The sequence below is a fragment of the Neophocaena asiaeorientalis genome, unplaced genomic scaffold (genome assembly GCF_003031525.2).
Source record: "Neophocaena asiaeorientalis asiaeorientalis breed wild unplaced genomic scaffold, Neophocaena_asiaeorientalis_V1.1 scaffold167, whole genome shotgun sequence".
Classification (NCBI taxonomy): domain Eukaryota; kingdom Metazoa; phylum Chordata; class Mammalia; order Artiodactyla; family Phocoenidae; genus Neophocaena; species Neophocaena asiaeorientalis.
Genome location: NW_020175022.1, coordinates 1,147,985 through 1,161,176, shown reverse-complemented (window position 1 = coordinate 1,161,176; position 13,192 = coordinate 1,147,985). Strand labels below are relative to the sequence as shown.

General features: G+C 44.5%; 2 protein-coding genes across 9 annotated transcripts in view; one reads left to right on the top strand and one right to left on the bottom strand.

Moving 5' to 3' along the window:
- The window catches only part of GABPB2 (GA binding protein transcription factor subunit beta 2), a 31,777-nt gene extending 22,056 nt beyond the window's left edge, over positions 1–9,721 (top strand). For 4 of the 8 annotated variants that reach the window (XM_024762885.1, XM_024762884.1, XM_024762882.1 and 1 more), the window contains 2 exons: positions 805–935; positions 1,062–1,618. In XM_024762885.1, the coding sequence (XP_024618653.1) occupies positions 805–935; positions 1,062–1,361 (431 nt within the window). In that variant the 3' untranslated portion in view covers positions 1,362–1,618. Of the gene's footprint in view, positions 1–804; positions 936–1,061; positions 2,003–6,380; positions 6,423–9,462 lie in introns of those variants that run through there. The other 4 variants (XM_024762883.1, XM_024762878.1, XM_024762881.1 and 1 more) reach the window with 3 other exon arrangements.
- A 3,008-nt stretch (positions 9,722–12,729) lies between these two features.
- Positions 12,730–13,192, bottom strand: part of SEMA6C (semaphorin 6C) — a 10,561-nt gene continuing 10,098 nt past the window's right edge. The window contains 1 exon segment of the mRNA XM_024762860.1: positions 12,730–13,192. This exon segment is cut by the window's right edge and continues 34 nt beyond it. Within this exon segment, the coding sequence (XP_024618628.1) occupies positions 12,830–13,192 (363 nt within the window). The 3' untranslated portion in view covers positions 12,730–12,829.

Sequence of the window (13,192 nt, the reverse complement as noted above, 5' to 3'; positions counted from 1 at the left end):
TTGTGTGCATATGTGTGTTGACCCTTTTCTCACTTATCTATGAGAAGAGAAATAGTTAAATTAGACACAGCTAATGGCAAACTGCTTTCATGAAAGGTTTCTCAAAATTCTTATTTAAGATATCAGACCTACTTTAGATAAGTTATTTCTGCAGAATTGTAAGCTAAGTGGTCACAGCTTCTGATCTACAGTCAGACATTTCTATATAAAAGCCTCAGAGTTGGGTCTTAACTGCATGGCTTCCAAACCTGCAAATCTTCACCCTTCCTTTCTGAGGTCGTCTTAGTGCCTCTAATCTTTTTGGTTTCTCTCTGTAAAGCCATGCCTTGCCTGTTGATTATAAAATCCAAAGAGATATGAACAGTGAGATATCAGAGAATATATTTCAGTTTAGATGATTTTTTTTTTTTTTGGCTGCGTTGGGTCTTCATTGCTGTGCGCGGGCTTTCTCTAGTTGCGGTGAGCAGGGGTTACTCTTCGTTGCGGTGCACAGGTTTCTCATTGCGGTGGCTTCTCTTGTTGCAGAGCACGGGCTCTAGGTGGACGGGCTTCAGTAGTTGTGGCTCACAGGCTCTAGAGCACAGGCTCAGTAGTTGTGGAGCACGGGCTTAGTTGCTCCACGGCATGTGAGATGTTCCCAGACCAGGGCTTGAACCCGTGTCCCCTGCATTGGCAGGTGGATTCTTAACCACTGTGCCACCAGGGAAGCCCTATATTTTAGTTTATTGTCTGATTCAAAGTAAGCAAAGTCTCTTTGTTTTACTATGTATTCATCACCTCCAATTGGTGTCCTTTGGCTTATAGTTTTAACTGTACCTGCTGGTCAGGTTGCAGAGGAGACTGTCATTGAAGAAGAGGCAGAAGAAGCAGAGAAATTGCCACTGACTAAGAAACCAAGGATAGAAGAGATGACAGACAGTGTGGAGGAAAGCAAGGTAATGTTTTTAGCAGTGGTGGAGAGAAGAGAAGGCAAAGATTCAAAAGCCAGAACTTTCAAGGCCCATACCCTTCTTTTTTGTCTACTCTCAGGAATTCTAACCTGTGGCGGTTTACTTTTACAGGAAGGCACTGAAAGAGAGCTACTTCAGCAGCAACTCCAGGAGGCTAATCGAAGAGCCCAGGAATACCGACACCAGCTCCTAAAGAAAGAGCAGGAGGCAGAACAGTACCGCCTCAAACTAGAGGCCATGGCCCGACAACAGCCCAATGGAGTTGATTTCACCATGGTTGAAGAGGTGGCTGAGGTAGATGCTGTAGTAGTTACAGAGGGGGAGATGGAGGAGAGAGAGACAGAAGTGACTGGGGCAGTAGGGACCACAGAGCCTCATACTGGAGTTTCCATGGAAACTGTTTCAACTTAATGTGCAAGGGCCACAGCTTGTGCTGTGTCTATCTTTTTCCTCTTTTTAAAAGAAAATACAAAGGACAAACATTGTATAAAAATTAAAAATGTCCTAAAGAAGAAAACTATAGCAGGGTACAGAGTTCGGGCTCAGGAAGGCTCTCTATGCAACTGGAAAATTCAAAGCCAAATTTAGGGAACAAGTCTTCTGAGGGACCAAAAGAATAAGGACCAAATTTCTCAGCTCACATCATTGCTTGAAGCATAGAGGTAAAAGAATGCTGGATGTTGCAGATTGATTGTTTTTTAAATAACTGACTTTCTATCAAAAGATTTTAAAATAATATTCCTAATATGGACACACCCAGAGCCTTTAATATTATAGTTGTACCATCAAGTGACCTGAAACTGCCTTAGATTTATGATGTGTACCTGTTAGAGGAGAAACCTAATTGGAAGGAGGGATTAGACACAAGTTTTGGGGAAGAGAAAGAAATATATTCCACTTCCAAAGGAGCAGGCAGGCACTCCCCACTATCCTGAGTTAATTTCACTGAAAAGAAATGTGTGATTGCCTGACTAAATTTGCATCCATTGTGTGTCCATAGCTCAGATGCCAGTTTAAGAAACTGAAATAGAATTTTTAAAAACTGGAAAGGAGAGAAGTGTATATAAATCCAAAATCCTCCAGGCTGTGCCTCTACAATGCTGGAAAGTTGCCAGAAAGAGGCTTGTGGGGTTAAGAAACAATCTGGTCCTGAGATACCAACTTTGCTCTGGCTGGATTTTATGAAATCGCAATCAGGAGGGTAGTCTGTTGTCAGAACAACTTGCTTCCAACCATTTATTTATGTAATATCAAGCTTTAATATCAACTTTTTAATTTCATAAAATTTGTTGAGTTTTCTAAGTGTGCCTTTCTGTGGAACTTACATGGTATCTTCTCATATGCAAGAAAAGACAGGGGGAGAGATGAATGCTGAGGATGTTGTATAGCTTTCTCCATCTGATTTGGGTTGAGTAAATTGCTCTATTTCCTTAAGGTCGGGCCTTGTGCAGAGCTTTTGTGCCTTATAGTTGCTCAGTGTGTGCTGGCAAAGGGAGTGAGAACTACCAGTGCCGTAATGTAAGGAACCAAAGATTCTGACCAGATGCTTCGTCACCTGACTCTCTTCTCTCCCACTATGCCTGCTCCCTTTGCCAATATACTTTTGAAAGTGTTTCATTGCTGGGATTTCTTGGAGTTTTTTTTAAAAAAGGGAATACGGATGGAGAGAGAGGGGTTATGGAGAGGTCATCATCCTGGACTTGCTTGCTTGCTTTGTTGTAAATTAAAAGCAACTAGAGGGAGCTGTGCCAAGTAAACATTTGAATGACTGTTTAGAATATGGTTTTCTTAATTAGCAATCATGGGGAAAACATACATTTTTAATTTGGAATAAAATGTGACAGTTAACATGGTTCTGTTTACCTTGATTAGTGAAGTAATTTGCTGCAGTTTTCCAGAGGTGCAGAATCATTTGGGGCTTAAAATAGACTGAAAACATAACTCCCCAAACCAAATTTAACAAACAGAATTGGCTATTAGAGGTTTATATACAAAAATATCAGTTATGAAATTAATCTTGGCTACGGGCCAGCGTAGCTAGGTTTTCTCCATGGACCAAGTACTAAGCACTTCCCAGATGATCAGAGATTAGTCTGCACTGTTGGGGATGATGGAGAAATGCAGTGGAGGAGCCTAGGTGAGGGAGAGGGTAAAATTGTGGTATCTGCTGTCAAGTCGTCCTATTTCTGTTTGCAATATTTTTCCTTTTTCTGAGTCCCTTTGTGAATCAGGTGCTAACAATAAGCTGCTATTGTGTGCCATTTCAAAGCTTTAGCTTAACTATAGAGGGACCAAGTGTTATTTTAGATGTGTTTTGTGTGTGTTCTTGGTGCATACATTGACTTTAATTCCTTCTTTTATTTTTTCCTGTTCAGGGAGTGGAGGTTAACTGTGTAGAAAATATGCAGGCCCAACCACCTCACTCTCTGAGGTAGCTTCTTATTGAGGGCTTCTTATTGAGTTTCCATCCAACACTCTCTTCTGAGCATACAGAGTACCTACTGTTTGGGGGAACTGTTTAGAGTTTCTTATTATTTTGTTTTTGTAAGAGCCTATCATTCCCACCCAGTAAAATATCTAATACAGCCCAAGTCATTTTTGATGATGGGCTCTCTGAGATAGGGAGTTAAAGGGGGGGTTGGGATAGGGAGAGAGAGAAGGGAAATGTCTAGAAAGGTGTAGGTAGCAAAAGGGCATTTGTTTTTATTTACTTGGAATAGACCTTTTAGCATCCCAGAGAAGGGAAATAGGGCTTGATCTCTAATTGTATTGCCATAGAGAGAATGGTAGGTCAGGATGCCTTGAAGTAGTTAGATTAAATATGAAAGACATGAATGGCCGTACCATTGTATGATTTTGCATATTTTTCTGGATCAGCCATGGAAGTTGGAAAAATTTTCCTAGATCTTCTGGGTTTGGGGATTCCAACTGGCTTATTGGTAAGGTTGGATTACAGAGAATCAAACAGACAAGTGGTTCAGAGATGGTACTTGAGCAGGAGAAACCTGAAGCCTAGGATGATTGCCTACTTTAAAATAAAGCTGCTTTAATAATATCAGTATTAATATAGGAATATTAGACCCTACATTTATATTTTGGTTTTAAGCTTTCCCCTAAAAAGGAGAAAGAAATAAATCTTAATATTTCTGTTCTTGTTCCTGGCTTCAGGGAAATTACTTACCAATGTATAAATGTACATTCCCTTCCTATCACTACCTCTGTGGGATCCCTTAATTGTAATGCCAGAGTTGAGGTCTCTTAATTGAAATATGGGAGAACTTGGCTTTAGGTTTTCTGTATATTGAACTCAGCACCTTAAAAGATGTTCTTTTTCTCTGTCAGATCTGTGTTTCATAATTTTTGCCTTTGCCTCTCCCCCTTTTTCAGCCTTAGCACTGCATTATTAAAATGTTTGTATCTGCTCAGTAATATTAGAAATCTGTGGCATGCAAAATGACTTTCTTTATATTGCTGTAAAAGAAATGAATTTAACAGAGGGCTCTCCAGTTGAAGTTAGGTATTTTGTGACCAGGCATTTTTAACACCCCTTTGCTGCACATATATATTGTGTACATTTATAAACACATATGAATTTTCCCACTTTTCTCTTTGTTTATTTGAGGTTCAACTCTAAAGTACCTGGTAAAAGCTGGAAATATTTTTATTTCATTAAAAACATTAGAGAGGGTTTCTTTCAATTGTGTAAAGACACTGAGGAAGAAAAAGCAAGCATTACTTTGGCCCTTTTTCTGAGGCATGCTCAACGGGCAGTAATGAGAAACCTGAGGAGTGAGGCCCTAGGGAGAGCTAGTACCTAGCTTTGCAGAGATTTCTTTAGCATACAGTGTGATGACATTGGTAAACTGAAAGATTCAGAGCAGGGTAAGGGGTAGAGATGGAGCTGCCTTTCCACAGAGCAAACCTCCTTTCAGCTCCTATGGTAGCTATTTTGACTGGCATTTGTATAATTTCTTACACCTCTGAAAAGGAAAGAAACCCTAGATAAAGTTCCATGGCAGAAGGAGCAGACATTCTATACATCTGCTTCCCAGTTTAGGCATCTCACCCTGTTAAGGAATGATCATTATGAGAAAGCTTCTGTGGGCTCTTTTCCTAACAAACAACATTATAGACCCTCAGAGCTAGAAGACATGAGGCATATAGTGAACTATTCCCAGAAGTTTAATATTGAGTGGGAATCGGTTTTTGTCCAGATTTGTTGGAGAATGGCCTCCTGTTCTCTACTTGTTATATAGACATCTCTGTATGGCCAGAAAAGGAGCTTTAGAATGGAATACATATTAAGACCGCCTATGTGCTGCTCTAGGCTCTTATCTATTTCCACTTTATGTGATACTTTCCCCTTATGAGTTAGTACTCTATTTCCTATGCCAGTATATTTAACAAGAGACCAGGAGCAAGAAGGATGTAAATTCAAATTAAGTAGCTTTGAACCTCTGGTGCTGCCTTTTTTTTTTTTTTTTTTAAGCCTCTCTTAAGATTAGGAGGTGGGGTGATATCCCTAGACTCCAGACTACTACATAGCAATTTGGCTTGTTAATGGCAGGAAATTGTGATTCCCTGTCTCTCTCCTCCCCTTTCCCCTCTAACTACTTCTGCCTCTGTGACCCCATTGTTCTTATCTCACTGAGTCTTTCCCAGTCACTAGAATTTAATTAATAGGTCATTTCTAATCTATGCGCCTTGTCTTTCCTCCTTCTGTCCCCTCCTTCCCTACCACATATTTTCTGTTTATTCTTAAGTGGTTTGTTTCTGAGAATTAATCTAGGTCATACCCTATATCCTGTGCTTCCTAGTTGGTCTCAGGCATCTTGCTCTATCAACAGTGTAATGATAGCAGCAGCTCCCTTCTCTGGCTTTGCCCTGTGTACTGTCCTTCTGCCAAGGCCATTTGTGTTGGGGGGGGAGCAGAGAAAGGGTAGGTGGGGTGCCTAGCTTCTTCTCAAAACATCTTCAGTTTTTCGGGTTGTCTGACAGCTTTATGTACAGTATGTTTTAAGAAAACTTAAGTATAATTCTCTTTTTTATTTAGGATTTTAATTAAATAGGGTTTGATTCTGATGAGCAAGTTTGTGTGTGTGTGTGTGTGTGTGAGCATTTGTGTGTATGTACACCTATACAGATCTATATTATATATACAATTTTTGTACTATCATTTAAAATAAAAAAATGTTTCTTACTAAAAAGTCTTACCATTTCAGGTGTCATTGAAATTTTTTTTCCATCTCCTGGGCAAAAATTGTATCTACTGCCTGGTCACAGATAATCCTTAAGAGCAAGTTTTCCCCGTCCTACTGAGCTAATGAGGGTGGAGCAGTGGGAGAGTGGTTTTGGTGGGGGGAGCATCTTCTTTCCCCTCTTTGGTGCCTCTTCTGACCCATTCACACTCTCTACCTTTTCCTTATCTAGCTACTCCTCAGCTGGTATTCTTAAGAGGCAGAGCAAGTTGAGGTAAGAACTGAAGTGAGAATGGAGAGAACTTTTGACTGGCTTATTAATTTACATCTTCTTTCCTTCTTTTATCCCCCACTCCATTCCCTAAAAGCAAACAACCAAGAGAGGAGAATAGTAGCTGAAGTAAATGATTCTGTGCCTTGTGTGGGAGTTAAGTCAATGCCAAGATAAGGGGCGGGGTACGGGAAGAACATCAGGCCCAGGGAGGCTTGGACATAGTGCATTTGCTCTGCTGGCTTCTAAGCTACTCTTAGTTAATAAGGTGCTTGTTGTTATCTCAGTCTAATTCAGCACATATTTATTAAGTAAATATGCGTAGCAGTCTGGTTGTGGCGCAATCCCTGTTGATAGCCAGGGTTGAACGGACCCACTTAGCTGGCTACTTGAGTGTTCCCGTCTAGTGTATAGTGTTCTCAAAAGCTGCTCCATCGGCAATAAAGATGCCTTTCTCAGATAAAGGAGGGTAGGGCTTCCCTGGTGGAGCAGTGGTTAAGAATTCACCTGCCAATGCAGGGGACACGGGTTCGAGCCCTGGTCCGGGAAGATCCCACATGCCGCGGAGCAACTAACCCTGTGCGCCACAACTACCGAGCCTGCACTCTAGAGCCTGCGCACCACGACTAATGTAGCCCGCGTGCCTAGAGTCCCTGCTCCGCAACAAGAGAAGCCACCGCAATGAGAAGCCTGCGCACTGCAAAGAGTAGCCCCCGCTCTCCGCAACTAGAGAAAGCCTGCCTGCAGCAACGAAGACCCAACACAGACAAAAATTTAAAAATTAATAAAATTAATAAATTTAAAATAAATAAATAAATGAGGGTAAAACCAAAGTCAAGGACATATAAGTATCAGTGTTCAACATTAGAATCTCCAGGTAAGCTCTCAAAGTCAATATTTAGGAAATTGAACGCTTACCATGTACTAGGCTGCATGTGGATAATTGCTTTTTGGTAAACAATACTGTGTACATATTAACTATAAGGTGCATCTGGCAGGTACCTCATAAATGTATATATGGTCTTTGCTCTGCCTAGAGAAAAAGAGCAGGAACTCAAAAAGCCTTGAGAAGCAAAGAACTGAAAGTGTTGAATTAAAATCCTAGCGAGAGGGTTTCCCTGGTAGCGTAGTGGTTAAGAATCTGCCTGCCAAGGCAGAGGACACGGGTTCGAGCCCTGGTCCAGGAAGATTCCACATGCTGCAGAGCAACTAAGCCCGTGCGCCACAACTACTGAGCCTGCGTTCTAGAGCCCAGGAGCCACAACTACTGAGCCCACGTGCCACAACTACTGAAACCTGCGCGCCTAGAGCCCATGCTCCACAACAAGAGAAACCACCTCAATGAGAAGCCCGCGCACCGCAACAAAGAGTAGCCCCCGCTCACCACAACTAGAGAAAGCCCGCGTGCAGCAACAAAGACCCAGAGCAGCCAAAAAAAAAAAAAAAAATCCTAGTAAGAAAAATCATCAGGCATATGGGAAAGTTGGAAGGGAATTGGAGATTTAGGAACCTAGAGTTCTCTGAAGGGTAAATATTCTTAAATGATGGAAAAAACCATGAACTAGGGCAACTTGCCTAAGATTTTCTCTCTCTGTGAAAGTGAGCCCTCTACTCCAAGATCAGTAGGTAGAAAATACAAGAGAAGGTTGAAGTGGGAGCAGCCTAGTGATAATTACACCTATGTAGGAGTTTCTGCAAGATGTCTGATAGCTAACAGTAAGTTTAGACTATTGGGGACCCCTGAGCCAGGTGTGGGGCTGCACTCTGCTACCATAAACAGTCCTAAAGTTTAAGAAAGTTCTTACTGTAAAGTAAAATGATATTTTAGAGAGAGGCCAATATCATAAATAATAACATGCTTTTAGTTTGTGCTACGTGTCCGTCAATGAGCTAGGAACTTTGTATGCACACAAACATACCTATCTTGCAAGGTATGTATTATCTTCATTATGTAGATATTAAAAAACAGGCTGTGACTTTGCCCCAAGCCCCTCAGCTTAAAAATTTTTTTTTCTTTCTAAAACTACAGTTTCTACATGTAGTGTTTTTTCCTCTGTAGTTTATCCTTTAGTCACAATACCGTCTCACTTGACTTTGGGCAGCTTAATTCATCTCAAATTGCAGTTAAGAAACTGGAGAGAAGTAAATTCTCCAAGCAGCCTTTCTAGCAAAATCCCCAAAGTAAGTTTTGCTCCAAAACTAATTCAGGAGGCATCTCCATAAAGCTGCTGGTCAGCAACACTTGAGCAAGGAGAGTCAAAGATAACCTCTCTTGCAGGAAATGGATGGGGTCTTCATCTCTAGGTGTGCTGGATTCTTCTGTCTTTCCTTTAGGTCACTTTCCTCCTTACTGTATCTCGTTCTGTATCCGGGGAGGCTAACCTGTATGAATTTCATCAACGGGTTCCCTGTGCTTTGGCTTCCAGTTGGATTCAGTCAGTAGGGAGCTCTGGGCAGGAGACTGGATGGAGACAAAAGACTGAAATCAGTGTATTGATTTCCCAGGTTCCCTCCCTTGGGGTCACCTGGGCCTAGCTGTATCCTTTGATTAAAGGCCACTGCCCCACTCAATGCAATCTCTCCTTCCAAGTCTCAGTAGCCATTACCTCCCTTTGTCCTTTCAGGTGTAAGGCTGTTACTAGCCTCCAGTTACTGACCTATCCCTTGCCAACACTTTTTAAAAGGAGCCCTTCATTATTTTGAGCGTGTCAACTATTTTCTCTTGGGACCCCTAATACACCTGGTAAAGATAGGTGATCTTTTGGATTCATAGACTTCATATTTTATCCATATACTTCAATCTTACTCTCATACATGTGACCTTAAATTCTTATGAGTCAACAGTTCTGAAGGGTCAACTGCTGGATTAAGTAACAGAGAGTGACTCACACCTGTGTGGTTCCCAAGTGTGGGGTAGTAGCATCAAGGAGACATAAATCTGAGAGATAATAATAGCTCAGGCCCCTATGACTTAGCTACCAAAGAACCCAAGATGCTGAACAACTTTTCAAGTTTTGTGACTGTGGAACCTTCTGTGTTTCAGGTCCCCAAAGCTTTATACAAGCTGTTGGACTCTGCCTACTGGGGCCCTGGTTTCTCCATAACCTCCCAGGATACCTCTGAGAAATCAGCTTAGAAATCCCTCAGGATGACAACTTTATCCTGTTGGCACATTCTATTTTTTCTAAAGACGAAGTTTGAGCTAATATCCTAATTTTAGAAAAAGACTGTCAGGGCTTCCCTGGTGGCACAGTAGTTAAGAATCTGCCTGTCAATGCAGGGGACACGGGTTCAAGCCCTGGTCTGCAAAGATCCCACATGCTGCGGAGCAGCTAAGCCCTTGTGCCACAACTACCGAGCCTGCGCTCTAGAGCCCGCAAGCCACAACTACTGAGCCCACATGCCACAACTACTGAAGCCTGCATGCCTAGAGCCCATGCTCAGCAATAAGAGAAGCCACCGCAATGAGAAGCCCGTGCACCACAACGAAGAGTAGCGCCTGCTCACCGCAACTAGAGAACGCCTGCATGCAGCAACGAAGACCCAACATGGCCAAAAATAAATAAAATAAATAAATGTATTTTTTAAAAAAAGACTATCAGCAGATTCCTGAGTTAGGATCATGTTTATCCCTGTGTTGATAGTGATAATAATTTCTTTCAGTTTATCCCTAATTTATTATTCACTGCTGTCAGGATGAGGTGTTTCAGGATGAGTGCTAATGAATTGCATTCTTAATAGTCTATTTTGGGCAAATAACCGTTTCCCACAAAGCATTTAATTTAAGCCTATATATTTATATGGTGCTTTATAAACCCCATGTTGGCATATGTTCTTTCCATACTTTACAAAAGAAATTGAGGCGCGGAGAGGTTAGTGGAATTGCCAAGGTCACCCATAAAATTATTAAGGGGCAGAGTCCAAGGACTGTTGCTCTCACTGCAACATAGTTGCTTTCACTAGCCCTGAGAAGGTTCTGAGAGTCCAGCTTAGGCATTCTTGGCTAGAGAAGTTGCCATAGTGTTTTTGTTTGTTAATATTTATTTATTTTTGGCTGCGTCAGGTCTTAGTTGCCGCAGGCGGGATCTTTCATTGCCACACGGGCTTAGTTGCCCCACAGCATGTGAGATCTTAGTTCCCCGACCAGGGATTGTACCAGTGTCCCCTGCACTGGAAAGCGAATTCTTAACCACTGGACCACCAGGAAAGTCCCCATAGTTTAGAAATACTAATAAATGAACATCCTTTACAATTAAACTGAAACCAGGACTTTAACCTGTAAATTGTTAAATTTCGATTGTACTTCTCTTTTGGGTCTACATTTGAACCAGAGGATCTTTTACCCCTTTGTGACCACCTTCAGGGCAAGAAGTGAAGTATCTGTGAGACTTGGCCCTTAGAGGGCTATGAAAGGTTGCAGTCTTAGAATTTTTCTTTGTCCTGGCTTGGTTTGAAAAGGATAATGAAGTCAGGTGACTGGAAAGATTCTTTACTTCTTCCTTTCTCTCCTCCACTATCTAGCAACTATCAATGATTTCAAAGTATCTCGGTTTAAGTAAAGCATCCAGTGAGAAAAAATTGAGATCTAAAGGACCTCTCCAACCCGGTGAAACAAGCTCCAAGCAGAAAGCGGGTAGACTCTGGAGGACAGCCAGATTTGGTGGAACAAGCTATCCGATGTGTGAGAAGTGTTCAGAGGGCATTTAAAAACCTTGAGGGTAAAATCTATAAACGAAGTTTGTAAGGATACAAAGGGAAACGTATTGCTGAGTAGAAGCAGATCGCAAAGTTAGGAATAATAGCCCAGGGTGAGTTTGAAGGAACCGCCATCTCACAAGATACCATGTTTTCTCCTTTAGAAAGGGTTTTCACGTACATTATCGTACTTGAGCCTCTCAACCCCATTTTTCAGGTGAGGAAACGGAGGCTTAGGGTAGAGCTTTGACTAGGCAGGATCACAGGCAGTAAAGGGCGGAGCTAGAAACCATCTCAGGGTTCTTCAAACTGTTCCCAGCGGATTCCTGTCGAGGGCTTTTAGGCAAAAAACCCGGAGAGGAACTGGCGAGGCTTCCTTAGCTGCAAGGCGTGGTCTGGCCTCCAGGAGGCGCCAGCGGCAGGGCGGCCTAGGGCTCCAACCCGGTGGATATCTCCGCCACGCGCCGGTAAAAAACGAGACTTGTAAATCCGCAAAAGCAGCCACCGCCCGCGCGAGGTCTTTAGCTCCAGGCAGTGGGCGGGGCAGGCCGTCCTGCTCGTCCCTCTCATTGGCCCCCGGGAGTAACGGACAGGTATCTGCACCCAGCCCGGGCCAGAAGAACCTCACGACACACGCTAGCTGATCTTCGGCGCGCGGGGCTCGAGTGCGGCCCGGGAGTCCGCGAGAGGAGGCTACGCATGCGTGCAATAAATACGCTTCTCGGCACCCCTCTGGCTCCGCGAAGGGGAACTCCTTAGGGAACTGCTGAGGCAAACCCCTAACTTCACCAGTACTTTGCTGGGATTTTTTTTGCAGCCCACCCCTCTTGCGACCCAGGTTTTTCCAGCCAAATTCCCTTTATGACAAGATTTCCTGATGTGAAACTTCAGTCACTTACGCTGCAGCTTCATTTTATTTCTCCAAAAATACCCTCCCCCCACCCCATAGAGCATTCTACGAAAAAGTCCCTCTTATCTCGGTCCAGAAACGTGCTCGGAGTACCCTCCCTAACCCCACCTAAATTCTACCCGGGTTCTCCTGGGCCCTGGTTCATCTCCACGCACCATTTCTTAGCTTGCCTCCTTCAGGAAATCTTTCGTGATAAACCCCGGTGGGAGCGCAGCCATCCCAATTACTCGGGAGAGAGCTCAAGGCCAAGTTGAAGGCAGAGATTCTGGAGAAAAAGGGCTCAGAGCAGCCGACCGACTCCCGCCCCGCCCCCTCCGCGAGTAAAGTCAGGCAGTGGCTCGGGGACACAGCTGTATTGGGAAGGGGAGGCTCCTACACAGTAGGAGGAGGCACGTCCCAGGAGGCCCGAGGACTCTACACAACGGGCATGGCGCAGCCCCGTCCGTCCGCCGTGCGGCCCGCCCGGGGCCGAGTCTGTGGAGGCCCGGAGGGGCGAGTTAAGGCAGCTTGGCTGAGGGAGGTGGGGGAGTGGGAGTGTGCCAGTTCCCCCCGAAAAGCTGGCTCACTGAGGGGGCGAGCTTCTCACCTCCCACTCCTCTCTCGAGGACAGGGGGAAAGACAGTCGGCAGTCAATAAATAAACCCGGGGCGGGTGGGGACCCCGGGAGACTCTCAGAGTCCAGGAAGGCTGGAGGTGTGGAACAAGGAGAGAGGGAGGTGATCTGTCCTTGGAGATGCGTCCACGCTCACGGCCTTTGAGGGCATGGGCCTCGAGGGTACCATTTGAGGCCTTGGAGCAGCTCCCTTTAAAAGTTAAAATGGTTGCCACTAGGGACGGCCGACTGCGAGGAAGGCCCGACGAGGGGAGGCTTCAGGGGCACCTGGGGCTTCTCGACATCCACCCTCTTCAGGGCGCGGCCCCGGTGCCCCTCAGGCCGGCCCAGGTACAGGAGGTGTCTCCCGGTACCCCCGGAGTACCTGGAGGGGCCACCCGAAGGGACTCGGGTGAGCAGCGCGGGGGGTGCACGGTGCGTGGAGAAGGGCAACCTCCGGCTGCCGCCCACCCCGAGCCGGGGAGCTGGGGCGGAGAGAGCAGGCCGGGTGGCGGGGGCCGGGCGCTTGCCCTCCGGGGGCACGTCCAGCCTCCTAGGCGTGGCACAGTCCCGGGG